This window comes from Epinephelus moara, chromosome 21, assembly GCF_006386435.1.
Source record: "Epinephelus moara isolate mb chromosome 21, YSFRI_EMoa_1.0, whole genome shotgun sequence".
Classification (NCBI taxonomy): Eukaryota; Metazoa; Chordata; class Actinopteri; order Perciformes; family Serranidae; genus Epinephelus; species Epinephelus moara.
In genome coordinates, this window is record NC_065526.1 from 16,228,566 (window position 1) to 16,256,078 (window position 27,513).

The 27,513-nt window shown below is 41.0% G+C and overlaps 3 protein-coding genes across 3 annotated transcripts; 1 reads left to right on the plus strand and 2 right to left on the minus strand.

Moving 5' to 3' along the window:
- Positions 1-121: 121 nt before the first annotated feature.
- tsen15 (TSEN15 tRNA splicing endonuclease subunit) lies at positions 122-3,088 on the minus strand. The gene is made up of 4 exons (XM_050032537.1): positions 2,887-3,088; positions 2,723-2,804; positions 1,481-1,616; positions 122-1,373 (listed from the first exon to the last, which is right to left on the minus strand). Exons 1-4 carry the CDS (start codon positions 2,950-2,952, stop codon positions 1,202-1,204), a joined length of 456 nt encoding a protein of 151 aa, XP_049888494.1. The 5' UTR covers positions 2,953-3,088; the 3' UTR covers positions 122-1,201.
- Positions 3,089-3,808: 720 nt separating this feature from the next.
- On the plus strand, positions 3,809-11,742 carry colgalt2a (collagen beta(1-O)galactosyltransferase 2a). Its single transcript, XM_050032755.1, has 12 exons — positions 3,809-4,268; positions 4,546-4,656; positions 4,792-4,909; positions 5,140-5,274; positions 5,368-5,572; positions 7,047-7,166; positions 7,513-7,586; positions 7,666-7,772; positions 9,254-9,386; positions 9,525-9,652; positions 9,941-10,147; positions 10,224-11,742. The coding sequence occupies exons 1-12, from the start codon at positions 4,024-4,026 to the stop codon at positions 10,501-10,503; spliced, it is 1,863 nt and encodes a 620-aa protein (XP_049888712.1). The 5' UTR covers positions 3,809-4,023; the 3' UTR covers positions 10,504-11,742.
- Positions 11,743-12,442: 700 nt separating this feature from the next.
- On the minus strand, positions 12,443-19,580 carry zgc:153115 (uncharacterized protein LOC768186 homolog). The gene is made up of 2 exons (XM_050032580.1): positions 18,788-19,580; positions 12,443-17,080 (listed from the first exon to the last, which is right to left on the minus strand). Exons 1-2 carry the CDS (start codon positions 19,290-19,292, stop codon positions 16,830-16,832), a joined length of 756 nt encoding a protein of 251 aa, XP_049888537.1. The 5' UTR covers positions 19,293-19,580; the 3' UTR covers positions 12,443-16,829.
- Between the last annotated feature and the right edge of the window lie 7,933 nt (positions 19,581-27,513).

The following is a 27,513-nucleotide window of genomic DNA, read 5'->3' on the forward strand; positions in this document are numbered from 1 at the left end:
AGAAAAGCCAACAGAACAACCTGCCAGGTGAATCATTTTGTCAACAATAATACTTATTACAGCTCAGACAGTTGTGATATTATTCAAATGAATACCCTATTACTGCAGATTAAATATGCTCAACCATATACAGGGTTACCACGTCTTTTTACCAATTAATTTTCAAAAAAAATTCCATCACTTTTCATAAAATTTTACCCCATTTCCATGATTTTACTTTAAATGGATTTGCCTATATAGTAATACAGCCATATGTTATTAAACACGCACTTCACAGGCATTCGTGGATGAGCAAACTGCTAGTGTTAGCTAACTTTACTCGCTCATTAGACATTCCTGCAGGCAAATAGCTGCGTACGACAACAGAGCAGACTGTCGCATACAGACATTTCGCAAAACGTCAAGGCCACGCCCCTTTTTGGGAACAGAAAACCAAAGGTCCTGCAGATGTCGATGCAATTTGACATGTTTGGATTATAATTTTCACAAGTTTCTATACATTTATTTCTTGTTAAATAAACATTTCTTCTATAGACATGTCTAATATATGTTTTGCGACCCTGCCTTAACCTGAACGTTCAAGATACCTTAATAAATTAAGGTTGATCATAGTCATGTCCCGTCAGTCTTCCTCGTCCAAGTGGATCAGAGACCCGAAAAGAGGTGTGGCCTTGGCGATGATGCCAGTCTGGTGTGTGTCACATGATAGCACAAGGCAGCAAGTACTAGATTTTAATTTAGTAAGACATGAAACATTTCATGTGACATTAGACATGTTTTGGAATTTTTATGAACATAGTTTAAACAATAGTGAAAACAATGTTGATTCAAAACAACAAGTACCAGGAGCTGACAGAGCAGTGCAGGAGGCAGGGCTCGAACACCTGCTATCGGTCAGGCTCTAATAGTTACTTATCCAGAATATCTTGTGGATTCCCTGGGATCCAACTCATCAGGTCCTGCTCAAAGACTTTGAGGAAGGCATGCGACCACAAACTGTGAGGTGTACGGTGGTGTGAGCACACTGTCCACGAACCTCTCTTTAAGGAGTCCGAAACCAAAAGCAAGTTTCTGTTTCTCACTGAGAGCACCATTTGCACCGGCTGCCATGCTCTCTTTTAGGAGCAGCTTACACAGACAGACGGACCAACTGATCGACTGTGTTTCACCGACAACACCAAGGTGTCCTCTCCCCAGCTGGTCAGTGCTTCTGCCGTCTCTTCCGGTGCTGCCGGCGACCTAAATCCTGGAAGGGTCCAACAGGAGGGTCTGGCGTCACCAATCCGTCAGTCATCCTCTGGTAGACCAGGGTGGAGTCAGCAGCTACGGCACACAGCAACATAGGAAAGCCTCTGTCCAGCACGTGACGTATGCTGCACAGCAGAGAGGAGGAGGAGGAGGTTGTGAGTTTGAGGAGACATCAACAGTCATTAAACCAAAAGAAGGAGGAGGGCAGAGAGCTTCTCCAGCATCTCATTACCTTTTGTGGCTCAGAGATCGGTGAACAGGAAGTGGAAGAATCGTCTGGACGGGGGCTTCTTCCTTCTCCCTCGCTTCAAGCAAAACCATCTGCAGCTCAGGGCTCTTGACACAAGACACCTCTTTCCACTGACGCACTGCAGAGAGCAAGACACACAGAGCCTAACTGAGTCTATGGCCTCCTGCAGTGGGTACTTCAGACATTATTACAGAGATGCAGGACCTTTTCCAGTTTAGAACATGTTTTTAACTTTTTCTTTGGCAGGCTAGACACAAATAAAAACATTATAGGTTAATATACACTCACTGGCCACTTTATTAGGTACACCTTGCTCCCTTACACCTTGCAGAACTGCCTTAATTCTTTGTGGCATAGATTCAACACAGTGCTGGAAACATTTCTCAGAGATTTTGGTCCATATTGACATGATAGCATCACACAGTTGCTGCAGATTTGTCAGCTGCACATCCAGGATTGAGATCTGGTGACTGTGGAGGCCATTGGAGTACAGTGAACTCATCGTCATGTTCAAGAAACCAGTTTGAGATGATGTGAGCTTTGTGACATGGTGCGTTATCCTGCTGGAAGTAGCCATCAGAAGATGGGTACACTGTGGTCATAAAGGGATGGACACGGTCAGCAACAATACTCAGGTAGGCTGTGGTGTTTAAACCATGCTCAGTTGGTACTAAGGGGCCCAAAGTGTGCCAAGAAAATATCCCCCACACCATTACACCACCACCACCTGCCTGAACCGTTGATACAAGGCAGGATGGATCCATGCTTTCATGTTGTTTACACCAAATTCTTGGACTATCCTCTAAAGATGGTTGTGTGTAAACCAACCAAGTCACCTAAATCACCTTTCTTCTCCATTCTGATGCTCAGTTTGAACTTCAGCAGGTCGTCTTGACCATGTCTACATGCCTAAATGCACTGAGTTGCTGCCATGTGATTGGCTGATTAGCTATTTGCCTTAACAAGCTGTACAGGTGTACCTAATAAAGTGGCCAGTAAGTGTAGTATATCAACTGGTCAGGATTAGACTTTAGTTAATCTTTTATTTTATTCTTTAAAATGCCTCACTTGAATTGATCTTGTTATGTAAATCTGTGAGAGTACATATGAGATGGCACCTTTATAATTCATACAGCTAATTTAATCACCCCCTGTCTCTGCATGATACACAAACAAATAAAAAAGTAATGGCTCCTGCTAAACTCTTTGACTTGTCAAACTCACCCTCAGTGAGATCCATGTACACGAGGAAAGCTGCGTGTAGCTGTTCACTGTCTTCAACCTCTAGACTCTTCATTTGCAGATACTAAAACAAGAAACAAACTCTGGTTACTGCATGATTTATCATCAGACCCGTGAACGCAGCACGGAGCTCCTCAAACACTCACCGCCGGATGCTGAAGGATCCAGTTCGGAGGTGGAGGTTTCTCTGCTCTGTGTGAAGCCTCCGACATTTTATTTAGTAAACCTTAACTGTCTCATTAGCCACGGTCTAATGTCAGGATATATTGCTGCTGTCACGGCATGTGTGAGGTCTGTTTTCAGGTTTGCCGGCGTGCAGCAGTGTAATATGTCCGGGTGGAAACTGTTAGACATAATTGTTGTCAGCGGAAGCATGGCAGACCTCACACAGCAAATTAAACTAAGGTCAGAAAAAGCACAATAACACCAAACCATTGCTGAAGCATTCAATATCAAAAAATATTTTTTTTAATCCTTTTTAAGACCGTACATTTATATATATTATATTAGAAAAAATAGTTAAGGAAATACAAAAGATGAAAAATTAATTAATAATAATCTAAACCGTGGTTAAACATAAAAATGATTTAAAAAAAAAAAAAAAAGCCATTATAAAATAGCCATTATAAAATTATAAAAATTGTTTGTATGTTTTACAACACCTTTTAATAATAATGGTATTAATAATAATACATTTTCAAAAATAAAAAAATATAAATTGTTGTTATACATAAACAAATAAAAGAGCAATTATAACAATTATAAAATAAGGTTATAAAAACATTATAAATTGTTTATATGTTTTACAACACCTTTTATTAATAATAATAATAATAATAATGATAATAATATGCATTCACAAATGATAAAAAAAATATAACATTATTCATTGTACCTTTTCATAATAAAAATAAAAATAAATTTACAAAAAATAAAACAAATGTAAAAATTAACATTTCATTTACAATTTACAATCAAATAAAAATAGCAATTTTACAAGTATAAAATAAGATTAAAAAACATTATTGTATAATAATAATAATAGTACTAGTGATAATAATCGTTTATTTGAATTATAGATAAATGTGTAGTAATAATAGTAATGTATAACTTCTGATATCTATGTCGGTTGTCTTCAATCTCTTTTTCGTCTCTCTTCTCTCCTTCCCTCTGCCCCTGTTTCTGTGTGTGTGTGTGTTATCGTGTGTGTGAGAATCTCTCTCTCTCTTCCTGACTTGCACCAGTCTGAGGCTACAGAGACATCAAGGTGCCCTGCTGGAATAATGCCTTTTGGATTTGTGGGATTCAGATTATATTTCATGATTTTAGCAGGAGAGTTTTTCCTGCATACGGACGGCACAGAGGAGCTGTCAGCTGATCGTCTCCTCCAACCGGCCCAGCAGGAGTCCTCTGTGCTGAAGCCCACAGTGCTGATCACCATCCTCGCCCGCAATGCACAGCACAGCCTCCCTTATTTCTTAGGATGCATTGAGAGACTGGACTATCCAAAGGACCGTGTCGCCATCTGGTAAAATTACAGTAATTTCTTTATTGCATTTGATTAAAAACTGAGTTCATATTTCTGGAAAAAAGTTGGAAAACTTGCCCTTGCTGTCAAATTTGCTTCATGGAAGATTTTGACCAACTTTTGGGCATTTTAACAGCACTGTGTAAATGTCATTCCTCACATACTACAACACTGTTCATCATCAAACAAGTCATTCTCAGACAAGTGAGAAAGAAAGAAAGAGAGCTGAAAACAAAGAGATGAAGTCAGTGTTCAGAACTGTTCCTTGTGACCTCAGGGCGGCCTCTGACCACAGTGTGGACAACAGCACAGCCATGCTTCACGAGTGGCTCAGAGGAGTTCAACACCTTTACCACTCAGTGGAGTGGAGGCCTGCAGAGCAACCGAGGTGCATAAACTTTGTCTCTGAGGCAGCAGCTCCATTTATTATCAGCCATCCTATATATTTAACAGCGTGGTGGTAAATCTGATATCCTCTGATCCTATAATATTCATATCATTAGTCTGTCCCTCTTTCTTTCAGCTCTTATGCAGATGAGCAGGGTCCCAAACACTGGCCTGACTCTCGGTTCACCCACGTGATGAGGTTAAAGCAGGCGGCACTCAGAGCTGCCAGACGACTTTGGGCTGACTACATACTGGTGAGACAGTAACAGAGCATAAAGAGCAAGAATTAAATGGACATTTGGAAAAAAATACAAAAACAAAAACATATTTTTCCTCTTACCTGTAGTGCCATTTATCAGTCTAGATTGTTTTAGTGTGAGTTGCTGAGTGTTGGAGATATCTTGCTGTGCAGGGGAGTTATCCACAATCAAATTATCTGGTGCATCAAATCACCACTCTGTCATGCTCCCTCTTTTCCCCTCAGTTTGTGGACAGTGACAACTTGCTGACAAACCCTCAGGTGCTTTCTGACATGATAGCAGAGAATCTGACAATTGTGGCTCCAATGCTGGAATCAAAGAGCCTTTATTCCAACTTCTGGTGTGGCGTGACTCCTCAGGTAAGAGACCAGAACAGAATATATATTTCCTGTGTGGAATATTGACTGAAAACTGCAGGAAACTGATTGTCCAGGGTCTTCTTACACGCACAGGGCTACTACAGGCGAACCCCAGAGTATGTTCCCATCCGTAAATGGAAGTGGCTGGGCTGCTTTGCTGTCCCCATGGTGCACTCCACCTTCCTGCTGGACCTGAGGCGCAGAGCCAGCCAAGCATTGGCGTTCCACCCTCCTCACCCCCAGTACTCCTACAATGTAGATGACATCATGGCCTTCGCTTTCTCTTCACAGCAAGCAGGTCAGCAGGTCTTTGTCAATATGTGCTTTTCAATTTAAGTTGCACCTCATGAGATTATGTTACTGTGATTTTGCTGATTATCATTTGGTGGTTGTCATCAGTGGCACACTGTGATGTGTGTTTTTTTACCTGGTAGGAAGATTATTTTCCCCATTTTTCCCTTTTTTAAAATGCATCAGAACGATGGAATAGTGGCATATATTATTGTGTTTTAATATGAGGGGCAAAAAACATGATCTACCATTTATTTACCCCTAAAAAATATTTTAAATAATTACTTATAATGCCTGTTTATATACATTAGTATACACTAATGATAATGCTCATGTGCAATAATTCATGTTAAAATTTAACTCTACTACATTTAGGAAGGCAATAACAATAGTTAAAGGGTAACTTTGGTGTTTTTCAACCTGGACCCTATTTTCCCATGTTTTTGTGTCTTTGTGACTAATGGGAACAATTTCTGAAGCAGGGATGTAATCACCCGCCACTGTAGTTGGACCGCCAATTTACATCCACATAAAGTGCTTGTTTTGGTCACTGACAGGCTCAGATTGTTATTATAATTGTCTGACAACATTACAGAAAGGATCCCTACAGAGATAGACCTTTTTTTAAAGAGTAAGATCCATTTTGTTTAACCAGAAACAGCCAAGAAATCACTATCACCAAACCCACCAGACTCCATTTAAATAAACAGTCATTTTATCATTGTAAAACACACTTCATTCAAAGTCAATATAAACAAAATAAACCACACAAAAACTGTCTTAGTTCATCTTTCCACTGTCCCAACAATCACCAACTCTGGTTTGGTTGAAATAAACCCATAATTCACCCAGTTAAATGTGAAAATGTGAAAATATGTTGGCTCTATACACGCTACAATTACTGTTTATTTAAAATGGAGTCTGGTGGGTTTGGTGACAGCGATTTAAACAAGAAGGCTCTTACTCTTTTACAAAAGTCTGTCTCTGAAGGGATCCTTTTCATAATGTTGTCAGACACTGATAATACCAATCTGAGCCTGTCAGTGGTAAAAACATGCACTTTGGTGGGCGTAAATTGACAGAGGGAAATTCCATGCGTGGTAACTTTGCACCGTGTTTCGCTGCTGGATGCACGCTCTCACTCAATACTGGACTGGTTTGAAAAAAAAAAGTTAGATGCACAATCATGGGCAAAAAGGAGTCCTAGTTGAAAATAAAACACTGTTTTAAATTACTCTTTAAATCTTGATTAGAATGAAGCAATAGGTACTGTACTATGTGCTTAACATCTCTATAAAACATGGACATATGAACTTTATTATCACCCTCCTTAATAATATCATAATCATATGACTTTGTAACTGCATCAATGTCTTGTCGAACCATACACTATGCTAACTATTGGAGGTGAAATGTATCTAATATTGCATGTCTAATAAAGAAAAGATGCACTGCGACCTGATCTTTCTGCTCTGCTGCAGGGGTTCAGATGTACGTGTGCAATAAGGACCATTATGGATACTTACCAGTGCCTCTTAAACAAGACCAGACACTGGAGGAAGAAGAGGAGAGTTTCACCCACACACTGACGGAGGCTCTCAGTAGGCACTTCCTCTAATCGTGCTGAAATGTTGTTGACACTGATAATTGACAATTCTGGACAACGGGGGTAATTTTCAGGCCCTCGATCTCCAGTCTTTGCTGTCTCCCTGCGTCTGTGTGAGCATATTTGGGCCTTTTTGCTCTCACAGCCCTGACACATGTCTCACTCCTCTGTTAAGGCCCTCTGCCTCTCACTTCCTCTTCTCCCCCTCTCATTTGACTCTTTCACATCAGTTAGATGTTCAACTGATCTAAGAAGTTCTCTTGAAACCAAAACGACTGTGCAGGAAAAGGCAAATTTACTATACTTCATGTGAAATGTGAATGTGTAACTTTACTTTCCAGTTGCCTACACCATGGAGCCTTCACAGTATGTGCACACTTTGCCTAAAGAACCAGGAAAGATGGGATTTGATGAGGTACAGATTCACTAAAGAGGTATTTCTCCAGTTATGGAGTGCTGTTTAAGTGAACAGTCATTTTATTCTCCACTTATAGATCTATCTGATCAATCTGAAGCGCCGCTCAGACCGGCGGGACAGGATGTTGAGTTCTTTGACTGTCCTCGGCATCGACGCCACACTGACAGAAGCCGTGGATGGCAAGTATGATATACAGTAACACCTCTCATCGTGCAGTGGTGGAAGTAGCATTCAGATACTTAAGGAGTCAAAGTCAGTCAAATGTTTACCAGCATTAAAGGGATAGTTCACCTTAAAATCAAAAATACATACTTTCCCTCTTACCTGTAGTGCTATTTATCAGTCCAGATTGTTTTACTGTGAGTTGCCAAGTGTTGGAGATATCAGCTGTAGAGATGTCAGCTGATACACACCTCTTTCTGCATGGTGATTCGCTTGGCAGGTGTAGTTCAGTGGGCAGAAAGTAGTTCCCACATTAAACTGCTCACAACATGATCTGACTTACTTGCTTGACCACGTTAAATGGTCCTCATCAGCATATTATGAATAGGCCAGCTTTTATTTCAACACAGATAAGAAGTGCTAGAGTTGCTTATATTTCCGTGGCAACTAAGCAAACTAAGTCTGCTGATGAGGACCATGTGATGTGGTTGAAAGCTGTAGGACAAGCAAGTAAGTGGACATTGGTTTTGTCAACTGCTGTTTTCAAGGTCAGGAATAAACTGGCAAGATCTGATTTGTTACTTCATGTAATGCTGGGTTGTTTTTTTCATAACAGTGCATCACATTTTATACGTTCATCTTCTGTGTCGTCTTTTTTTTTGGCTTTTCCAGAAACACAGTTGAATAGGTTTCATTTCAACATCGGAAAAGACACATATGAAACAGGAGGGGTTTGGAGGTCATATGCCAGAAAATTATTAGTGTTAAACACTTGATTTCCTGCATTCTGGTAAATGTTAATGCATTAATTTGTGCATTTTCTGCATCAATTTATGGTGTAAAAAGCACATGCTCTAAATACTGAGGGGGACCTGTCCCCTTTGTCCCCCCTGAAATCTGCATCTATGGAGAAACACCACATACATACGAAAGAGAAAAAAACAACAGCTCTGGATCACCCTGTCTCACAAAACCTACTCATTTTTGTGACATATTCAACATCACTCCTGTTGAGCTCTTATCCTGTGAGTTAACTGTTCCATATCATACACATCATTCATAATTTTCAGACATCCTTTTTGTGTTGGTGGTTCTGCCTTGTGACATCTCTTTGTAGAGGCCTTTTTACAAGCTAAGAACAAGACTGCCAGCCGATACGTGTCTTCTCTGAGTCACAATATCTCCTGCCAAAGTACAGTGTTTTGCATGACCTAGGTATATCATAGAATACCATATGAACACTTCTCTACAACTGTACAATTTCAGGACAAAAAAATATGTGAATGGTCTAGTTTAATGGCCCCACATATTTGCTTTTAATTTGGGATGTAATAAAGAGTAATATTTACACCTGCTTTTGATTAAACAGTTTAACTTGGTGTATTTAGAATTACCGCTGTAGAAACTAACAGTGGAAATGAGGCTTCACTTGTAAGAAAATATTAAATGTCTTATAGCTGACTTTGACTATGAGGACATGTGTTTCCATGTGTTGTCCACAGAGCCTTGAACTCCTCTCAGCTGCTGGCCATGGGTATAGACATGCTGCCTGGGTACAAAGACCCATACTCAGGCCGTGTGCTGACTAGAGGGGAGATCGGCTGCTTCCTCAGCCACTACAACATCTGGAAACAGGTGCAGCTTTGCTCCGTGACTGTTTCAAACATAACTTATCTAAGTTCAGTGAAGGTGATGTGGCAGTAGGCTTAAATGTACACAGTCTATGGGTGTGACAGCATAAAGAAATTTGAGCTGTTGTGTGTCACCCTCTAGGTGGTGGAGCAGGAACTGCAGCAGGTGCTCGTGCTGGAGGATGATGTGAGATTTGAGCCGAGGTTTTGCAGCAGAGTGGTGGCTGTCATGGAAAATGTACAGCGAGTGGGGCTTGAATGGGACCTCATGTTAGTGTTTTAAAGGAATAGTTTGGGTTTTGCAGTGGGACTGTTTGAGGTATTTATCCATAGACAGTGTATTACATACAGTAGATGTCTGTCAGTGCCAGCCTGCTTCTCCAAAATGGGGGTGTGTCGACAGACATCTACTGCATGTAATACACTGACTTTGGATAAGTACCTCATATGACCCCACTTCAAAAGATCCTTACTATCCCTTTAATGCTTTTCATCATACTCAAATTACGCTTCTTAATGTCTGTGGTGCCTGTCAGTCACTTTTCTGTCCTCTTAAAGTTATGTAGGCCGTAAGCGGCTGCAGGTGAAGGAGCCAGAGCACTGGGTGAAGGGAGTCAGCAACCTCGTGCACCCATACTACTCCTACTGGACCTTGGGATACGTCCTCTCACTGAGCGGAGCCCGGAAACTCCTGCAGGCAAAACCTCTGAACAAAATGCTGCCTGTTGATGAGTTCCTACCCATCATGTTCAACAAGCACCCCAAGTGAGTCTCACCCACTGTGTGCATATACAAATGTTTGGCTTTGAAGTGTAGTAAGAGTCTTCTCCTGCCCCTTCAGAGATGAGTACATGCAGCATTTCGAGCAGAGGGACCTGAAAGCGTTTTCAGTTGAGCCTCTGCTGCTCTTCCCCACACACTACACCGGCGAGCCCGGCTACTTCAGCGACACAGAGACCTCCACCATCTGGGACGACGAGGCCGTGGAAACAGACTGGGACAGAGAGGGGGCCAAACAGCGGCGTGAAACTGAGGAAGTAGGGTTTGGACCTGAGGCTCCTCGCTCTGCTCGCGGTGGCGTGCCTCCTCTCTCTGCCAGTGCAAACAGAGATGAACTCTGAGGCCATGTCATGTCATGTTACACACTATGGCCAGCTGAATATCCTCAGGGGGGGCCGTGGGGCACCAATTAGCAACTGGGCCCCTATTCAACTTTATTCCTCCCCCTTTCTGTGCAGTGTGTAGAGTTTTTCTAAGATGGAGGACATTATCTGTGTTCTGTGTTCTTTGGCAGAAAGCTAATAGTAAGGAATAAAAACTTGTTGATATAGGGTTTCAGTGGTACAGTTTTTCAAACAAATTTTCAATTTAATTAGCAAAAGCCAGTTAAGCCTCTTATGTTTGGAGCTTTCGGGGGCCCACAAGCTGTGCACCTCCAGTGCAGTTGCTATAGTGGTAATTCAGCCCTCTGTACATCAAGCAGCCCGGTCACCAGAATATAATGTCGGCACTGCAAACCCCGGTTTATGTTACATTTACACGTTTTATACCTACAGTATGAAGTACTTTTGATTACATGTCTATGAGCTGAGTTTCTCATCAAGGGGAGGAAGGGATGGTGGATGGTGTAACACACAAGCAGCAAAACAGACCACTGTTCAAGACCAGCAAAAGCAGGTGCTTTTTAATGACCGTTCAGTACATTTTCAGCCGTGTTTGTAGCGACCAAAGTGGGTATTTTGAGCTAAAACATGACCTTTTCCTAAACGTTACCAAGTGGTGTGTGTGCCGAACACACGTTAACCACAGTTGTTGTCACAACATAAAGCTGGAAATCGAAATGTAAAGTTTCAACAGATCTACTACATATGAAATGTAGAAATGTAACATATCAGTGGTTTGCAGAAATGTACAGTGCCAACATTTATTCTGATGACTAGGTTACACCAAAACCACCTGCCGAGACCAAGACTGGCAAATAACAGTGATGTGTTTTTCAAACGCAAAATGTCTTCTGGAGCCTATCCCAGCTGACACTGGGCGAGAGACTATCACAGGGCTGACACATAGAGACAGACAACCATTCACACTCACATTCACACCTACGGACAATTTAGAGTCATCAATTAACTTGCGTGTCTTTGGACTGTGGGAGAAAGCTGGAGTACCAGGAGTAAACCCACGCTGACACAGAGGGGCTCCCCCATGCCAGGTTCGAACCAGGAACCCTCTTGCTGTGAGCTGACGATGCTGACCAATTGAGATTCAGCGACAGCATTTTGTACACATCAAATAGACTCACTTCTGTTCATGTTATTATGGCTGACATTTTTTTAATTGTTATTTTTGTCTGTATGTGCTTATGGTGCAGATAAAAAACACAAGATGAACACAGGTGTCGACTTGAGGATTTTTATTCTTAAAAAAAAGCACTGGTATTTTCATATCAAGCAAACAATGGAACCATTTAATATTAGTACTGTTCCATGTCACAAAATGAGTTATGAAAGAATAATTAAACCACACAAATGATACATTTTTTGGAATAAATTAATCAGCATAACAAAAGAAATAAAACATGCTTGTACTTAGGTGTTGCACAGGAAATATTGAAACTCCAATGCTCAAAATTTTTAAGACACCTGAGAATATAAATATCAAAACAGCTTGTTGCAGCAATTATTTAGTTCCACAGTTCCTCCTATTTACCTTAACTAAAGCTTTGATAAGAGGATTTTTAAAAAATTACATTAATGTAAAAATTAGGCATCAATTTAAAAAACATCCGTTTCTGTACAATGTGCATATCTGAATTAGTGTGGTGACAAGAGAATTATTTTTCTTCTCAGTGAGGCAGCGAAAAAATTAAATCCAAAGTGGATAACGCTTTCTGCCATCAAGCCACATTCAGTGATATGAACAAATAGATTTGGACTGAGCTCTTTCAATTGAAATCTGCAGTGAAGTGACAGTCTACAGGTATTTTTTTTACATTTTAAAACCCCTTAAAAGCCCCCCCCCCCCCCCCCCCCCCCCCCCCNCCTTAAAAGCCCCCCCCCACCCCCCCCGAGTCAGCTGCGAGTCTTTCCCTTGATAACTAAAACTCCTGCTGGGCTTTGCTGACAGAGGCTGTCGGTGCAGGATTCATCCCGGAGATTCGTTTGCTACTGTCCATTAACAACAGAAGTTCACTGAGGCAGGGAAAAGGAAATTCTGCTGCTACACAGGTAGTAGTGATGTTGCATATACAGACAAGATAAGGACAAGGGTACATAGCAGACCATCTAGCTGATAAAGACTAACTTCTGAAATCCAAGGCTCAATGGCTTTATAGGACTTTCTGAACGACGGGTTGGATGGATTTTGTAAAGACACAGAAAAAAAAGTGAGGTATGTTCGTATTGTGATTTTATAGCTTTGAGACCCGGACAGAGTCTGTGTGAGACGACTCCCCCATCTGTGAGAGGAGACGGAGGGAAATCTTCCCATTTCAAGACGTAAAAAACAGGTATATTGTGTGTGTTTGTTATACAGTCCATGTGTTCATGGCTACTGCCAGCAGCAACCACGAACTGTCAACAGATTGAACCTCTGAAGAAGAAGAAATGTGTACAAAATTCCAAAGCATTGCAATCACTCAATTGAGTACAGCTCCCATTAAAAATGAGATCAACAGTGAAATGGTTAAGATGGTTTGACATGTGAATGAGGAAGACATCTGAAGTCTTAGCGTGGAGGAGACAAAGTCGACCGATCTGGAAACACAAATGAAGCGTGTTCCTTTTAGAAAATAAAAAATCCACAACAAGAGATGGCCTGGATGACTACGCACTAAAAAAAAGAACAAAAACAAAAAAAAAACCTACCAACTTCTTGTATCACGCTTTCTAAAGCACTTGGACAAAAAGGCAGTTTTACAAACCATTGGTTATCAACACATCAGCAAAGTTCCACAGTGCTTGCTTGTAGAAGCATAGTGACAGTGCAAGCCATTACACTATTCAGCCAAATACACCTGTAAGAAAAAAGTGCCATATTGCATAATGAGTATCTGTTATGAGCCCACAGGGGGGCATATACACCTATACAATGATCCAACTGTAAACATGGTGCAAAGTAGTTATGACATAGTTTAAGGCTTTAAGTGTTGTTCACTGAGATAAAGGAATATGTCCATGAGCTGGACAAACAGTGTGGAAACATTAAAAAAAAAATCAACCTCTCTATAATCAGACCTGGACACTGTATGTACTTGATAGATTTTAAATATCTTAATTATTTGAGGTTTGCTCCTGAATGTTAATTTTTCCTGAAATACGTGAGGATTGTTGACTTTGTTTTTGGCATATAGGAATATTCAGGTGCCAGTTTTCTTGAATGTACTAAACATGTTTTTAAAGGGTAAACCTGGATCTTATTTTCACATTTTTGTGTTTTAGTGACTAATGGGAACAACAAAAAGTCTGGTCCAGTGTTGAGCAACAGGGCTTACGCAGACAGCCCGCAAACAGGGCATCTGTGCACCATTTTGAGTGCTTGTTTTTGCCACTGATAGGCTCAGATTAGTATTTTACGTGTCTGACAACATTATAGAAAGGATCCCTACAAAGATAGATCTTTATGTTAAGGAGAAAGATCCTTTTTGTTTAACCAGAAACAGGCCCAAAATTGCTACTGCCAAACCCACCAGACTCCATTTAAAAAAACAGTAATTTTAGCCTGTACAGAGCCAGCATATTGTCACATCTGACTGGCTGTTTAACATGTTTATTTCAACCAAACCAGAGTTGACAATTGTTGGAAGAGTGGAAAGACACACCAAGAGGGCTTTTGTGGGTTTTAATTTGTTTCTGTTAACTTTTAATAAGGCATGTTTAACCATGACAAAATTATTGTTAATTTAAACGGAGTCTGTTGGGTTTTGTAATGCCGACTTCAGGGTAATTTATGTTTAAACAAATGTTTTATTTCTGTAGGGATCCTTTGCATAATGTCGTCAGACTCCTCTAATAATCTCTCAGTGGCAAAAATAACCACTTTTAATGGGTGTAAATTGACAACACATAATTTCCCCCGGTGGTGACACTGTAGCCCGTTGTGTGGCTGCCGTCTGCAGCGCTCTTGCTCAGTACTGGACAAGTTGTTTATCCTATTATTCACTTGGATGAAAAAAAAGGGAAAACAGGGTCTAGCCCAAAAAATACGTAAGTTACCCTTTAACAAATCCCCGTTTGTTTTTCCAACATTGTAATGTTTCTTTATCACAGAGGACAGTTTGACTTGTCAGACACAGGTGTAACTAATAACATTATTAATGGCGGCATCCCATTTACAAGTGCCTGCTGGTTCATGACTATTGTACATAACATAAAGCCATTATTAACTTTATCAGTTGCACTTGTGCTTTTATGCTTTGATAAGTCAAACTCAGTAAAGATCTACTGGTATTAGCTTTCCTCAATGGGAGCAGATTAGCACAAGTTTTAGACCAATTTTGATTCCCACACTAAAAGTTATAACAGGTTATTTTTTGTGACTCTACATGTAAGACTCAAACCGTGTACAGAAACACCTGGCACTCCTGATCCTGAAATGCCTTCTGCCGTCTGGCTCCACACCCCTGATGAATGGGGTGATGGCTTTAACTTCGAAGGCAGCCAGCTAAAAGTCAAGCTCGACTCATGTCATTTTTGTTTCCCCAAAACATTTTGATATCATCGCATACACACTTTTTCCCCAGTTCTGTCGCTAACAAAAATGTAAATAAAAACACATACACACCGACACTCACAAGCAATGCCATCCTATCAAGAGTATACCGTTACCCCTAATATAAGGACTACAATTCATCACATGTATTAATTCAGTTGCTAGTAGCATTACCATTAATCTACATTAAAAGCTTAAAGCTTATATACATTTGCATCAGTATTAGACATAATACTGTGTATTATGTATCAGCATTTCATGTGTGATAACTGATCTAGACGTAAGGATGGCGTGCAATCAGCTTTTCTACAGTGAAGTTTGATCCACTTTCTGGCAAAATCAATACTCGATCTATAGTTAAACTGAATATATAGAAATCATTACAAAATTGCCTCAACGATGGTTACCGATGCAATAAAAATTAAGGAATGTGTCACCACTAAAATAAACTTTTATATGGAATCAGCAAAGCTAAAAAAAAGAAAAGCTAAAAGGCTTCTAGTCGGCGCCTCGCTACCTAACATCACAAGTTTATGCTACTCATGGGAAATAAACGAGGAGCACAACAACAGTCTACAAATGAACCACTAGAAAACAGAGGAGTTTTGGCTGATGAATGTGCAGACTTTTACAGAAAAATGTGAAAAATCCCTGCAATTTGTGGAAGTGTTTGAGAAACTGAGGTTATTTTTTAGGGTTGGGTTTATTTCATCGACTCAAATCTGCTTAATGATTCCCATTCTCATCGAATCCTGAGAAAGAAAAGAAAACAAAGTATGTTCAACATAAAAAACACCACACATTTATTTCCAAAAGGTTTAGGCTGCCATAAACATGTAATAAATGAGGAAGTGTTTTGTGATTTTTGGTTAAAAAAGGAAAATATATATAAACATTCTCTGTTGTGCCACAGAAAAGCTGAATGTTTTACATTTGATTTTGCTTTTTGAGGCATTAAAGCCTTGTATTAATGTTGTGTTGTAAATCGATGAGCAGGACTGCTTCGTGGCATAATTGGTTTTACAGACTTTTTGCATCAATGTGATGAAGTACCTTGATTTGCCCTGAAATTAATCGAGTGTTTTTACCAAAAACAGACGTTCCTATCTGGTTATTTGATCTATAAAAATGTTTAAATTCATTTCACTATGATACAGGATTTTATAAAAATGCTGCCTTCTACTTATTTCTGTAGTAAATGTGTTGTTGTATTAGACTTTCTTTCCTTGCATATATTTATTTTCATGCAGTGATTACATTTCACCGCATCATTACGGTCTTTCGTGAAGCGCAGCCACTTTTGAAAACAGGCCCCACTCCGTCTTATTGTAAACATTATACACGTGCTTTGATACACGTGTAATCTGCGATGTAAATGAAGTAAAGTAGGTCCAAACTTTGCTTTCAGGAAACGATAAGTGGAATCGAAAAAGCACATTTCTTAACGAATCCTCACTTCTTTAAGATTTGGAGCGTTCTCAATACCCAACCCTAGTTCTATTGAGCAGGTGGATAGTGGTCACATGACTCATCTGTGCAGATGGAGGGATGAAGCCGCTTTCCCCCCTCACATCCAGCTTTGTGTGTGTTGTGTGTGTTATGTGCACATTTGTTGAGTACAACACAGCAATGCTAAATCCTAAATCAGTGGATCTGATTGTAGCTGGTTAACTTGAAACCACCGTGACCTTCTGTGCTCCTGTTAGGAAACCCCCCCCCCACCCAAACCAAGACCATCCTAATGGTGCATGGCCGGGCTGGGAGACAAGGAGGAGGAGGCGCCCTTGGTGCGGCTCAACATCGAGGGCTGGAAGTCAGGGTGGCGGCGGGCGTGCTTGATCAGGTGGTCGCTACGCATGAAGCGCTTTTCGCACAGTGGGCACAGGAAGCGCTTTTCACCGGTGTGGGTGCGGGTGTGGCGGGCGAGCTCATCGGAGCGGGCAAACTTCTTCTCACAGTCTGGCCAGGTGCATGGGAAGGGCCTCTCACCTGTTGGCAGAGAAGAGAGGGGAGAACATTTACCACCATATTATTTATCATACCTTTCAGTTTGCCCCACAAGCACCCGAGTTTTCTGATGACTAAAATATATTAATAACTTAAACACTTGGAAAAGGATAATTTATTTCCATTCTATACCACAAACCAGTGAGGATATGCAATTATTTTCATTATCGATTAATCTTGATCTTTAAAAATCCTCACAATTGAAACTAAAATTAGAAAATGTTTGTTAGATTTTAGCTTACTTTTCTGTCAAATGACAAATCCATTAATCCACAAATCATTTAGACTCCAATATGTGCAATTTATGCATGTGTATCCGCTCTGCAGGCCTTTAATAATTCATCTAGCATGCCTTTAATAATTTAATTTTTGCAAGTATTTCATAGTCTGTGCATTTTGTTTTAATGTTTCTTAAAGATAAAATAATCATATGCTTTCAAATTAAATCAGAATAAGTTTGCTTATATTTTTGGTCACTGCACATTTATGTTAATTAATAAAATACAGGTAGGAAATGTGTGACTGCATCCCTACGACGTCATTAAATTATACCTGAGCACATTAAATACCGAGATAATGACGCATTATGAAATATAGGCAAAAATATTAATCTCTGCGTAAATTAAATACGTGACAAAACACATCTAGGCTTTAGATTCTCCAGATTAGTCTTCCTAAACTACTACTAGCCTTAATCTCTTGCAGGCAACATGAGCAAAACCAGGATAAGCGAGTAGGATGCTCGGTGCCATTTTCAAGATCACAAAGCCAGGCCACGTTGTTGTTGCAGAACTCTTTATGGGCGTTCCCACCACAGTTTCTTTGAGCCGTTTCCTGCCCTTAATCCGTTTGCGCCTGCTCAGTGACCCTGAACGCACCGATTCCCCTCATTTTGTGAAAAATCCCATGCACGATTTGACTCAGTAGCAAGAGCTGTGTTTGCATATTGATGGGCGGGTCCATGTCCAACCATCTGGCTTGAAACATCGTGAGGTATAAAACGGACTGTGCAGTGAGGTGCAGCTACATATCAGTTATTTTCCTCTGCAGACATCCAAAAATAAATGAAAATGTGTTCATTTAGACAGAAGGGGTGGCGCATCCATTATCGGACGCGCCTCCTGCAGCTCTTCCCCAAACGTATTTTATCAATAATTTACACAATGCAGGGAATAAAATCGATTTTAACTCGTCAGCAGACGCCAGGGAGAGGAGGTGGTGCCCCAAAGAAAAACTCCAACAGCCAAATCATCCAGCACTTGCTGCTGCCATCAACAGGGCAGACTATGCCCGACAATAAACTCCCAGCCCTCGACGTTAAGGTTTCGTCTTACGTTCATTTCATATGCAAATCCAGTCGGGAGGAAGACCTTCGTCACCGGTTTTAACGTCCAGCCCAGTTCTTTTGTTAGTTTACTTCTTTGTCAGAGTCACTGGAGGGGAGTTTTTCTGTCTTTGCCTCTTTGTTTGGCCACCTTATTGTACCAAGTCAGGGTTGTATGGGAAACATTTGGCACCACCACGCTGTTAGTTAATCCCATAAAGAATAAAAGAGCGTAACACTTCCCATATTTTCTGATTACAGTGATAATAACAAAATGGGCGTCATCGACAGAGCAGAAGTTGGAGACAAAGTTTACACTAAGGTTAGCTGTACACATGTGACCCAAGCTGTTGTTGTCTCCCTACCTGTGTGTGTCCGGATGTGTGCCTTCAGGTGGGACGATTTCCCGTAAACTCTGTCGCATCCGTCAAAAGTGCACTGATGTCGCTTCACCGGGGACCGCGGGGCCCCCACGCCTCCTCCACCTCCACCCCCCCTCAGCTGCTGCTGCCCCGGGACAGGGGTGGCGGTGGGGGTCATGGTAGGGGTGGTGGGGTCGGACAACGTGGTGTAACCGCTCTCCCCACCACATGAGGAGTTGCTGCTCTCCGAGTAGGCCGACATGGGGCGGAACTTGCCGTGCAGGTCGGTGAGGATACCGGCCACCGCCATCATGTTGGCCCCCTCCAGCCTCAGCGTCTCCCGCACTTCCCTGTCCTCACTCGACACGTCGGGCTCCCCGGGGAGCAGGCCCACCACGGCCGGCTGGCTGGCGGGGGCGACTGGGGTGGGTCTGTGTAGGACAGGACCGCTGGATATCGACACCAGACACTCGGCAGCGAAATAATCAGACGAAGCAGTCAACGACATTGTTATCTGCCTCGGTTTGTTGGCTTTATCTAGAAAAAACAACGGAAACAGAATCCACCAGGAGGGGCTAACGGTAGTCTGAGCCTGACCTCGTTTTCATCAAACTCGACGAATCAACCGTTTCCAGCTGAGCCTTGTTACCGCCATACAGTGTTTCAGCAGTCTGGAGATTACTAAATAAATCCAAGAAAAGGCACAATTAAGAAGAATAATGTGCTAAAACCGTGCCTATGCCTCCGGCCCAACATGCGTACCCCGCACCGTCTGACGGTTCATTGTGTCTGAGCTTCACAAGCCGGTCAAACCTACGCCCCCTGGTCCGGACTAAAGATGCGTTCAGGGCCTGTCGGTTAAAAACTATAGGGAGGCGTTACTGTCTGAATTTCTAAAAGCCACACTAGTACTTAGCTTCCTTAACTTTTGTTTTGTATGCTTTTTTAAATGTTCCTAGCTATTTGGGCTCAGTAGGACCCGATAAAACTAAACATCGTGAACGATAATAAAGTTCCAATACCCTCAAACGAGATGATAATAAAGTCCCAATGTCTTCAAATGAGTACTTCCTAATTCACAGTCTTAGCTTGATACTGTTGGTCAAATTTGTTGCCATATGAACCTACAAACGTTATTAAGTATAAATAAACAAGTTTCAACCATAAAATGTGATCAGGTTTTGGACCTTGTCCACTTTTGTGTCAGGGTCGGCTGCAGGTTGACTTGACAGAGATGGCTGCCATCTTGTTTTTACATGGATTAGTGTGTTGTGCTCTCACTACCAATAGATGGCACAAAAAGTGTCCATGATTGAGGACAACAGGTCTAAATTAAGTAGAATGAATTATAAGGTCAGGTAGACCCAAAATGTGATGTCCTCATATGAGGACATTAGGACTTTATTATCACTGATAATGTTTCGTCCTTTCAATCCCAAATAGCTAGGAGAAATTAAAAACACGTACCAAACAAAAGTTCAGGTCTCAGGAGGATATAGCACCTTTCACAAAAATGAAATTCACAAAGTGCTTCACAAAATACAATCAAGCAATCAAACAATAAAACATGCAATCAATAACAACAAAGGCAATTCAACAAATAAAACAAAGCAACAAAAGATACGAATCAGAGCAGCCCCTTTGGAGTGATGTGCAATGCAGGCTGCAGACCAGAGAGGCTGAGTTGTCACCCTTCACAGTGAAGACAGTAGGGTTGCAGTGATATACCTGTTTTAATGTATATACCAATATCATCCTGAGACCCTGTGTCTTCATATGAGGACATCACATTTTTGATTTCCTTCACTTTATTCTTCATTCTGCTTGACTTAGACCTGTTGTCCTTGTTTATAGACAATTTTTTGTGCCATGTAGTGGTAATAAGACCACAATTAGGATGTTCTCATTTGAGGACATTGAGACTTTATTATCATAGACAATGCTTGGTTTTTTATACTTATCAGATCCTACTGATCCTAAATAACGAGGAGGAATTAAAAATGCATACCAAACAAACGTCTGGGTCTCAGGAGGATATAAAAGTTGGTGGTTATCATACTGTGTACATTTGTTAAACTAAGATATTGTAATAAAAAAACCAAACAAACATGCAACTGGACAGAGAATCTCCCCTTTTTTTTGTTATTTTTTAAGGGGAGACTTTTTACACATATTTCCATCAACAAAATGGTTTCAAGTTTTAATTATAGTAATAAAATGTTTTTTCAACCAAGAATAATCCTTCCAATATGATTCCTTTAAGGGTCATTCTGACTGATAATAATATAAATTCTGTAATACTGTGAAACCGCAACATTTTCTGAGACAGTTGTACTGTGAAAATCTAATACCGTTGCAACCCTAGAAGACAGTCAGATTTGGTGTTTGTGTAGAAACAAGGATGCAGACTTTGCTCTCAATATTGTCTTGTTACCATGGACGTTTTCATACACAAATGTAGATATTTTAAGACCAAATCTAGTTTGATTCATTGGAAGAATGAGTTAAAACTCTTGAGTAAGTCACTGAAACTTGTCAAAGTTGTTTTTATTACTAGATATTTTTAAATTAATTTAAGAAAGTCCTGTTTTAATTGATATATTTATTTGTTTTGCTTTTATTTCTGTTCTTTTTCTGTCATTTTGTATGTGGCTTTATATTTCTTTGCTCAACCTGAGACAGAAGCTACCTAATGAATAAGGCTTGAAAAAGTGCCTGGCTTGTTTGTATCAATAAAGTCAAATAAAGGATTTACACATAAAAAAAAACTTTATTTTGCCTTTACAATTACCCCAATATTGATTTGATGAGTGTTACATTTAACACATTGTCGTACAGAAAATCACAAATTTTAATATAATAGAAAAGTGAACATCTAGCATCTAATTGGGTTCTTCAAGTGTTTTTTTTTATTTTATAAAACCACTGAATCAAAAGTGTAACTGTTTTATATTTTAGTACACTAAAGTATAATTGGCATAACTAATGTGACAAACTACACAACTGCCTTAGAAGTTGGGGTTAAACCGGGTTGACGGTATTCTCGGAGGAAGTTCCTGAATACAATTTTTTCTGTGTCTGCGAACGCAGCGTCACCCAGCAGCACGCAGTGACTGACGTCGCAGCACGGGCGTGGACCGAAGCGGCGGGTGCATCGTGGAAAGTAGGTGGCAGGCAGGCAGCTTGGGTAATGATGGGGGGAAGGAGGAGATGTGGATGAAAGGCGCGATGGGTAATTTAGTTGTAGCTCAGTCAGAGGTTGAAGAACGTGGCTGAACGGTGCAGGGCTTTTTATTTCACATTTCCGCCAAATATACTTCAATCAGGAGCCATGAAAGCACCACAAACATCTACTTTGTCAACAGTTTCTGTCCATAAGACACTAGATGTCTCTCTTCTCTTCTGCTTCCCTCTCTGAACTGTGGTTGTTTGTTCTGTTGAAGTTTATGAATCAGCTTTTAATAGGTTAGAGCACACACTGGTTGTGTGGCTTATTGATTATGGCCATATTGGCAGTGTGTGTAAGTGTGTAGGAGGGTGTGTAATCTCCAAGCAAATCTTTGTTATTGTTGAAGATGATGATGAAACACTTGGATGATTACTATTACATGCTTTGTTTTACAGTCCTACTGCACTATATAAGGTTTTCTTATATGTCCCAGATTTTCAAACTGTCCTGCAATAAACAGAGCTCCCCCTCCACATGTAGCTCATGTCTAATGTCTGTCCAAGTGAATGGGGGGGGGGATGAGAAACCCCAATTTTTTGTGAGGCCCGGTGCCCTGTCAAGTGATTGGCTCAGTGAGTGTTTGTAGCTCCAGCCTGGAAGGTATTTCCTGATTGGTCGTTGTGAGCACCGTGGGTCACTGTGGAAGCCCCTGTACAAGCGTGGTCATTCAGTGGCTGTGAACAGTGCTTGGTTTTCATCTCGCTTACATGTGGAGGTGTGGAGGCAGCCGGACCTGCAGTGGCTTAGGGTTGCTATGGCTGTGTCCTTGTTACCTCTCAATTGTCTGCATGTTATACTGATTTTTCTCCTGCTATATGGTGAGTTTTATGTCTTTTACTGTGTGCTATAGTGGTTCTTTAATGTTGCACTGAAAGCAGAGTTGCCTTCAGTCTAGGTGACATGACTTTGAGTGTTCAGTATAGAAGTTTGTCAGGCTTTCTTTGAGAAGGGTTGCACGCTTTTGTCATTATGTGTGAGATTCCTGATCTAATTTTCTGTGCAGTTGGTGATTGCTTTGAGACAGAGCCAAATCTTTGTGATTCAAGTTGTGCCGGTGAGAATCCAGTTTGTTTCATATCATATATGATGCATGCCAGACATTAAATTTGTACTTCAAGATTTCTATTCATTGAATCTTCTGATTATTATTTTATGTCTCTAGGGTTTCCTACTCCTGATTTATCCTATCAGAGAGGAGTGAGGTACACTTACAGGTATAGCACAACAATTACCACAACCCTTCATGGCTCCAACGCTGGCAGGAACGGACTGGCTTTGGACTGTGTGGTTGATATCGACGTGGTTTCCAAGTGTCACCTAATGATGCAGGTCAGCTTTAATGAAAGTGTGGAAAAATTAAAATGAAGTACTGCAAAAGAGTCCCGCGGTTACGGAAAATGAATGAAGGAATCAATTAATGCTGCAAAAGTCAATGATGTATGCACATGCTTGTCCAACAGATCAGGAATCCACAGATAAAGCGGCTTTCCCCTCAGAAGGAACACTCTGTGCAGCGTTTAAAGAGCTTAAGGTCTGTAATTTCATGTGTTTTTATTGAGTATAATGATTGAGTCAATGTGAATTTGCATGTATACGTGTGTTTCTGTCTGCATTCAGCATCCAAAGTGTAAGTCCAGATCGTTTTTGGAATGCTCCGACTGTTTTTCCTATGAATGTGATACTCTGTTCAGATGCTCCACTTGTCTGTGTTCTCGGGTCTCGGGGGGCTCATCTGGTGTTTTTGTTTCCCAGGGAGTCACTGGAGAGAACGCGCCTCAAGTTCTCCCTCCAGGGGGGAAAGGTCATGGCCCTCTGTCTCCAGGAGGGGGAGCAGGTGTGGGCCCTCAACATTAAAAGGGCTCTACTGAGCATGCTCCAGACCTCCCGCATGTCCTCCAAACAGGAATTAGAAAAGGAGGTGAGGGTTAATGAGGGTTATATTCTATGTAATAGAGCGCTGCAGGGATGACGTTTTTTTTTGTAGGTCGACCTGGAAGTTAGTCACCCTCGTTTCCTCGACAAAAAGCCTGCGGGATTTTTCCTTTGGATTTTAAATTACTGCAGAAAATAAGCACGGTTTTGTTCAGTAAGATTGATCCTCACAAATAAACACCACTTTTATTATTTTTGAAGCGTAAATGCAATCGCCAGAAGTAAAAAGCTAATGGTGGGCCTTAAATGAACTACACCACAGTTGCATGGTTTCAATGTCACCACCACAACATGTGATGATGTTCTGTCATCTCATTTAACCACTTGTCCGTTACTGCCTTTTTTCAGTCATGTAAAAGCTTCAAAATTCACAAATGTGCTATTTACTGATGTGTTTTACGCCAAAGAACAAAGTCTCTTATAAACTTGAGTTAACTTCAGTCCTTATTTAACCTACTGACTGCAAGATGAGGGAAGCGGAAGTGCAAAAATGCTATCTCGTCGTTTCCTCGTTTCAGGACTCCTTCCTGCAGCACTCTATACATGCCCAATTGCAAAATGTATACACACAGCAATTCCTCAATCTTCATGGAGATTTCAACATATATATTATAAAACGTCTTGTAGTCTGACAAATACCTCCTTTACTCCTGCTACAAACGATAACCATCATTAACATCATCTTGACATAATACAGGGCATTCACATGGTAATTATCCGACTTTTCTTTAATGCCTCAGACGGATGTGTACGGGATGTGCACCAGCACGTATGAGAGGAGAGGACATCTACTGATGAAGAGCAGGGATCTAAAACAGTGCCAACAGTCCAGGCTGGCAAACTTCTGGCCCCATTCAGTATCTTTAACTGAAGACACGGTGAGTTTAGTGTCGTTACGATACTGGAATTTCTAATCTGATACTGTAATAATGGTACTATTAATGGCATTAGTGTTCCTATGCCCCCATGTTATGCAGCATGTTGAAATAATAGCAGTATTTGTTACGGAAATGTTACCTCCCTACCGGAACTACGTAGATGTGTTTAGGTTTCACTTCTCGCTTTTTGTACATGTGTTGTTGCGCTCGCTTGCTGGCTCTGGTGTGGACTTTCAAAGTCTGTCTGCACTGGAGTTAGAGTGTTCCCCAGACTGTACAACTCTGCAAACCCTCTCAGTAAACATTATATTTCTTGTCTGGAGTGCACGACACACATCCAAGTATCCCCTGTTGGCGGTGGCTCACAATACCTCAAAAAATGTCAATGTTTGATATAATTTTTGTTATCACAGAGACAAATTGACATTGAGGGCATACAAGGTAACATTTTAAAAGATAAATATAACAGCATTCTTGGTAAGTGGTAGACAAGAGCAGAATAACTGTAGCAAATATACAATAAGAGAAAGTGTGAAAGTGCAGCAGTGGAAGATGAGTATTAAAATATTTAGAATCGCTATTTATGAATTAATTCATATTTTTCACACCACTAGGGGAGTTTGCCTCACTTTTTTCTTTGTTAAAAATGTGGCTACCACTAAGGACACTGAAGCCTCTGTACTGTGTTTGTAAATTTAGGTGTTTTTTTCTGGGATTTTTTTTCTTTCTTTTTTTTGCAACTTTTAGGGGCTTTACATTCTACAATTACAAACCTACACATTGGTGGTTATGTTATAGGCTGATTTAAATATTGTTAGGCTCAGTATACGTAAATCAGAATGTCTGTAGGTCAAATAAATATGTAAATGATTCAATTTTATTTTGCCATTTGGAGCTTTGAATCATAGAACACATGAAAGGCTGAGTGCTTACTGCAGCGGCCTGCAGCTGCCTGGTTTTTTATTCCAACCCCTGGCCCTTTGCTGCATGTCATCCCATCTCTCTCGACCCCCTTTCCTGTCTACCTTCAACTGTCCTATCAAATAAGGCCAAAAAATAATCTTAAAAATAGCATTTAGATCATCATGGGCGGTAGTAGCTCAGTCTATAGGGACTTGGGTTGGGAACCGGAGGATTGCTGGCTCAAGTCCCCATCCAGACCAAATATGGAGTGTGGACTCGTAGCTTGAGAGGTCCCATATCGCCTCCTGGGCACTGCTGAGGCACCCTTGAGCAAGGCATTGAACCCCCAAGTCCTCGGGGTGCCCCCTAAACCCGACATCTTTCCATTTAATGCATGTATAGGTTCTGTTTGTGTCTATATGACAACAGAGTGAAAAAAATGATTTTCTTCTTTGAGATTAATAAAGTCTATCTTCTTCTTCATTTGGATATAAACAGTAATTAAACACAAAATAGACACGGTGTGTTGCTTTGTTGGACTCCCACTCATGACCTCAGTACTTCTAAAATCCTCGCTATGGCCTAATGGTGCATTATGCTTGTAGATTTTTTTTCTGTTCTCTAGTATCTGAGTTCAAGAAAACAGGAAGTTAAAAGACGGCTTTGAAGCTGCCTGGTTGTCACTTTTCTGCACCACTGAATAAGAGGATGTCCCTTTTTAGCCCATTATCATCAATATTACATCAGTGATTTTATGTTTTCTTGTTTTTTTTTCACTAGTCAGTGCAGTCAGAGCTGCACTGTGTTCAAAGGCATGGATCTACAGTGATGGAAGAGGTCAATTGTACTGAGGCTGTTTCCATGGCAACGTGGTCCAAGACTGCAGGGCTGGTGAAGACCCAAACAGTGTCGACCCTGCTCCTGCTCCGAGCCCAGTCGGGGACCCCTTCAGGAGCAGGTCGGTCAGGAGTTACACTTCCACAGTTGCCCTTAGGAGCTATACTGTGTCACAATCATGACCCTGATACCTGTTCTCCTCAATGCTCACGCAGATTTACTACATCTTGGCGTGCAAACTGACCTGCAGTTTGAGGATGAAGGGGCTGCGAGGCCAGGAAAAGCCAGAGCATCGACGCCTCAGCAAGCCAGTCAAACTGTCAGGATGTTATGTGGCCTCACCTCAGACCCACAGCTGGTAGGTCTCAACAGGTTCTACTCAGCTTGTAACTGTATTTATCTGTAAGGAACATTTATTGTATGTTTAATTTCATGCTGCAGTCTTTTTCATCAAAGAATATGAATCACTTTTAAGGAGCCCGTACCCTGCCAGGCCACTGTTGGCTTGTTTGTGTTCGTATTCACGATGTGACTTCCCCTGAGCGTATGCTGCATATCATTTTAATGTCTCCCACACACAGGAGGCCAGTCAAACCTCCTGGCAGCCTTCATCAGAGTCTGTTTACATGGGAGGTATTTAAAAGAGGCAGTCAGACCCAGAGCCTGACACACTCTGCAATTTAATTACTGTGTGAGGATTGGGTGATTGATGGAATGAAAACGTGTGTTCACAGTTCTGCAGGAGGTTATTGGTTCTGGTGGGGCGGGAGTAGCATTTCATTAGTTTTATTATGCCTTTAATGTAAGTCCATATGTGTTTTGGATTTGCTCCTAGGTGTCACAAGAGTTCCTTCAACTGGCTTTCCAGCTAAGAGATCTGACTCTTTCTCAACTCAAGACACTTTGGCAAGAGGCGTCTTTCAAGTGCCGCAATGACTGGTCAGTATTTC

Coding starts and splice junctions, on each gene's coding strand:
- colgalt2a (XM_050032755.1), top strand. CDS start 4,024: ATGCCTTTTGGATTTGTGGGATTCAGATTATATTTCATGATTTTAGCA. Junction 4,657..4,791: donor AGGCCTGCAGAGCAACCGAG/GTGCATAAACTT, acceptor TCTTTCTTTCAG/CTCTTATGCAGATGAGCAGG. Junction 9,653..9,940: donor GGGCTTGAATGGGACCTCAT/GTTAGTGTTTTA, acceptor GTCCTCTTAAAG/TTATGTAGGCCGTAAGCGGC.
- tsen15 (XM_050032537.1), bottom strand. CDS start 2,952: ATGTCGGAGGCTTCACACAGAGCAGAGAAACCTCCACCTCCGAACTGG. Junction 2,805..2,886: donor GGATCCTTCAGCATCCGGCG/GTGAGTGTTTGA, acceptor TTCTTGTTTTAG/TATCTGCAAATGAAGAGTCT. Junction 1,374..1,480: donor CGATCTCTGAGCCACAAAAG/GTAATGAGATGC, acceptor TCTGCTGTGCAG/CATACGTCACGTGCTGGACA.
- zgc:153115 (XM_050032580.1), bottom strand. CDS start 19,292: ATGTCGTTGACTGCTTCGTCTGATTATTTCGCTGCCGAGTGTCTGGTG. Junction 17,081..18,787: donor ACACATCCGGACACACACAG/GTAGGGAGACAA, acceptor CTCTGCCAACAG/GTGAGAGGCCCTTCCCATGC.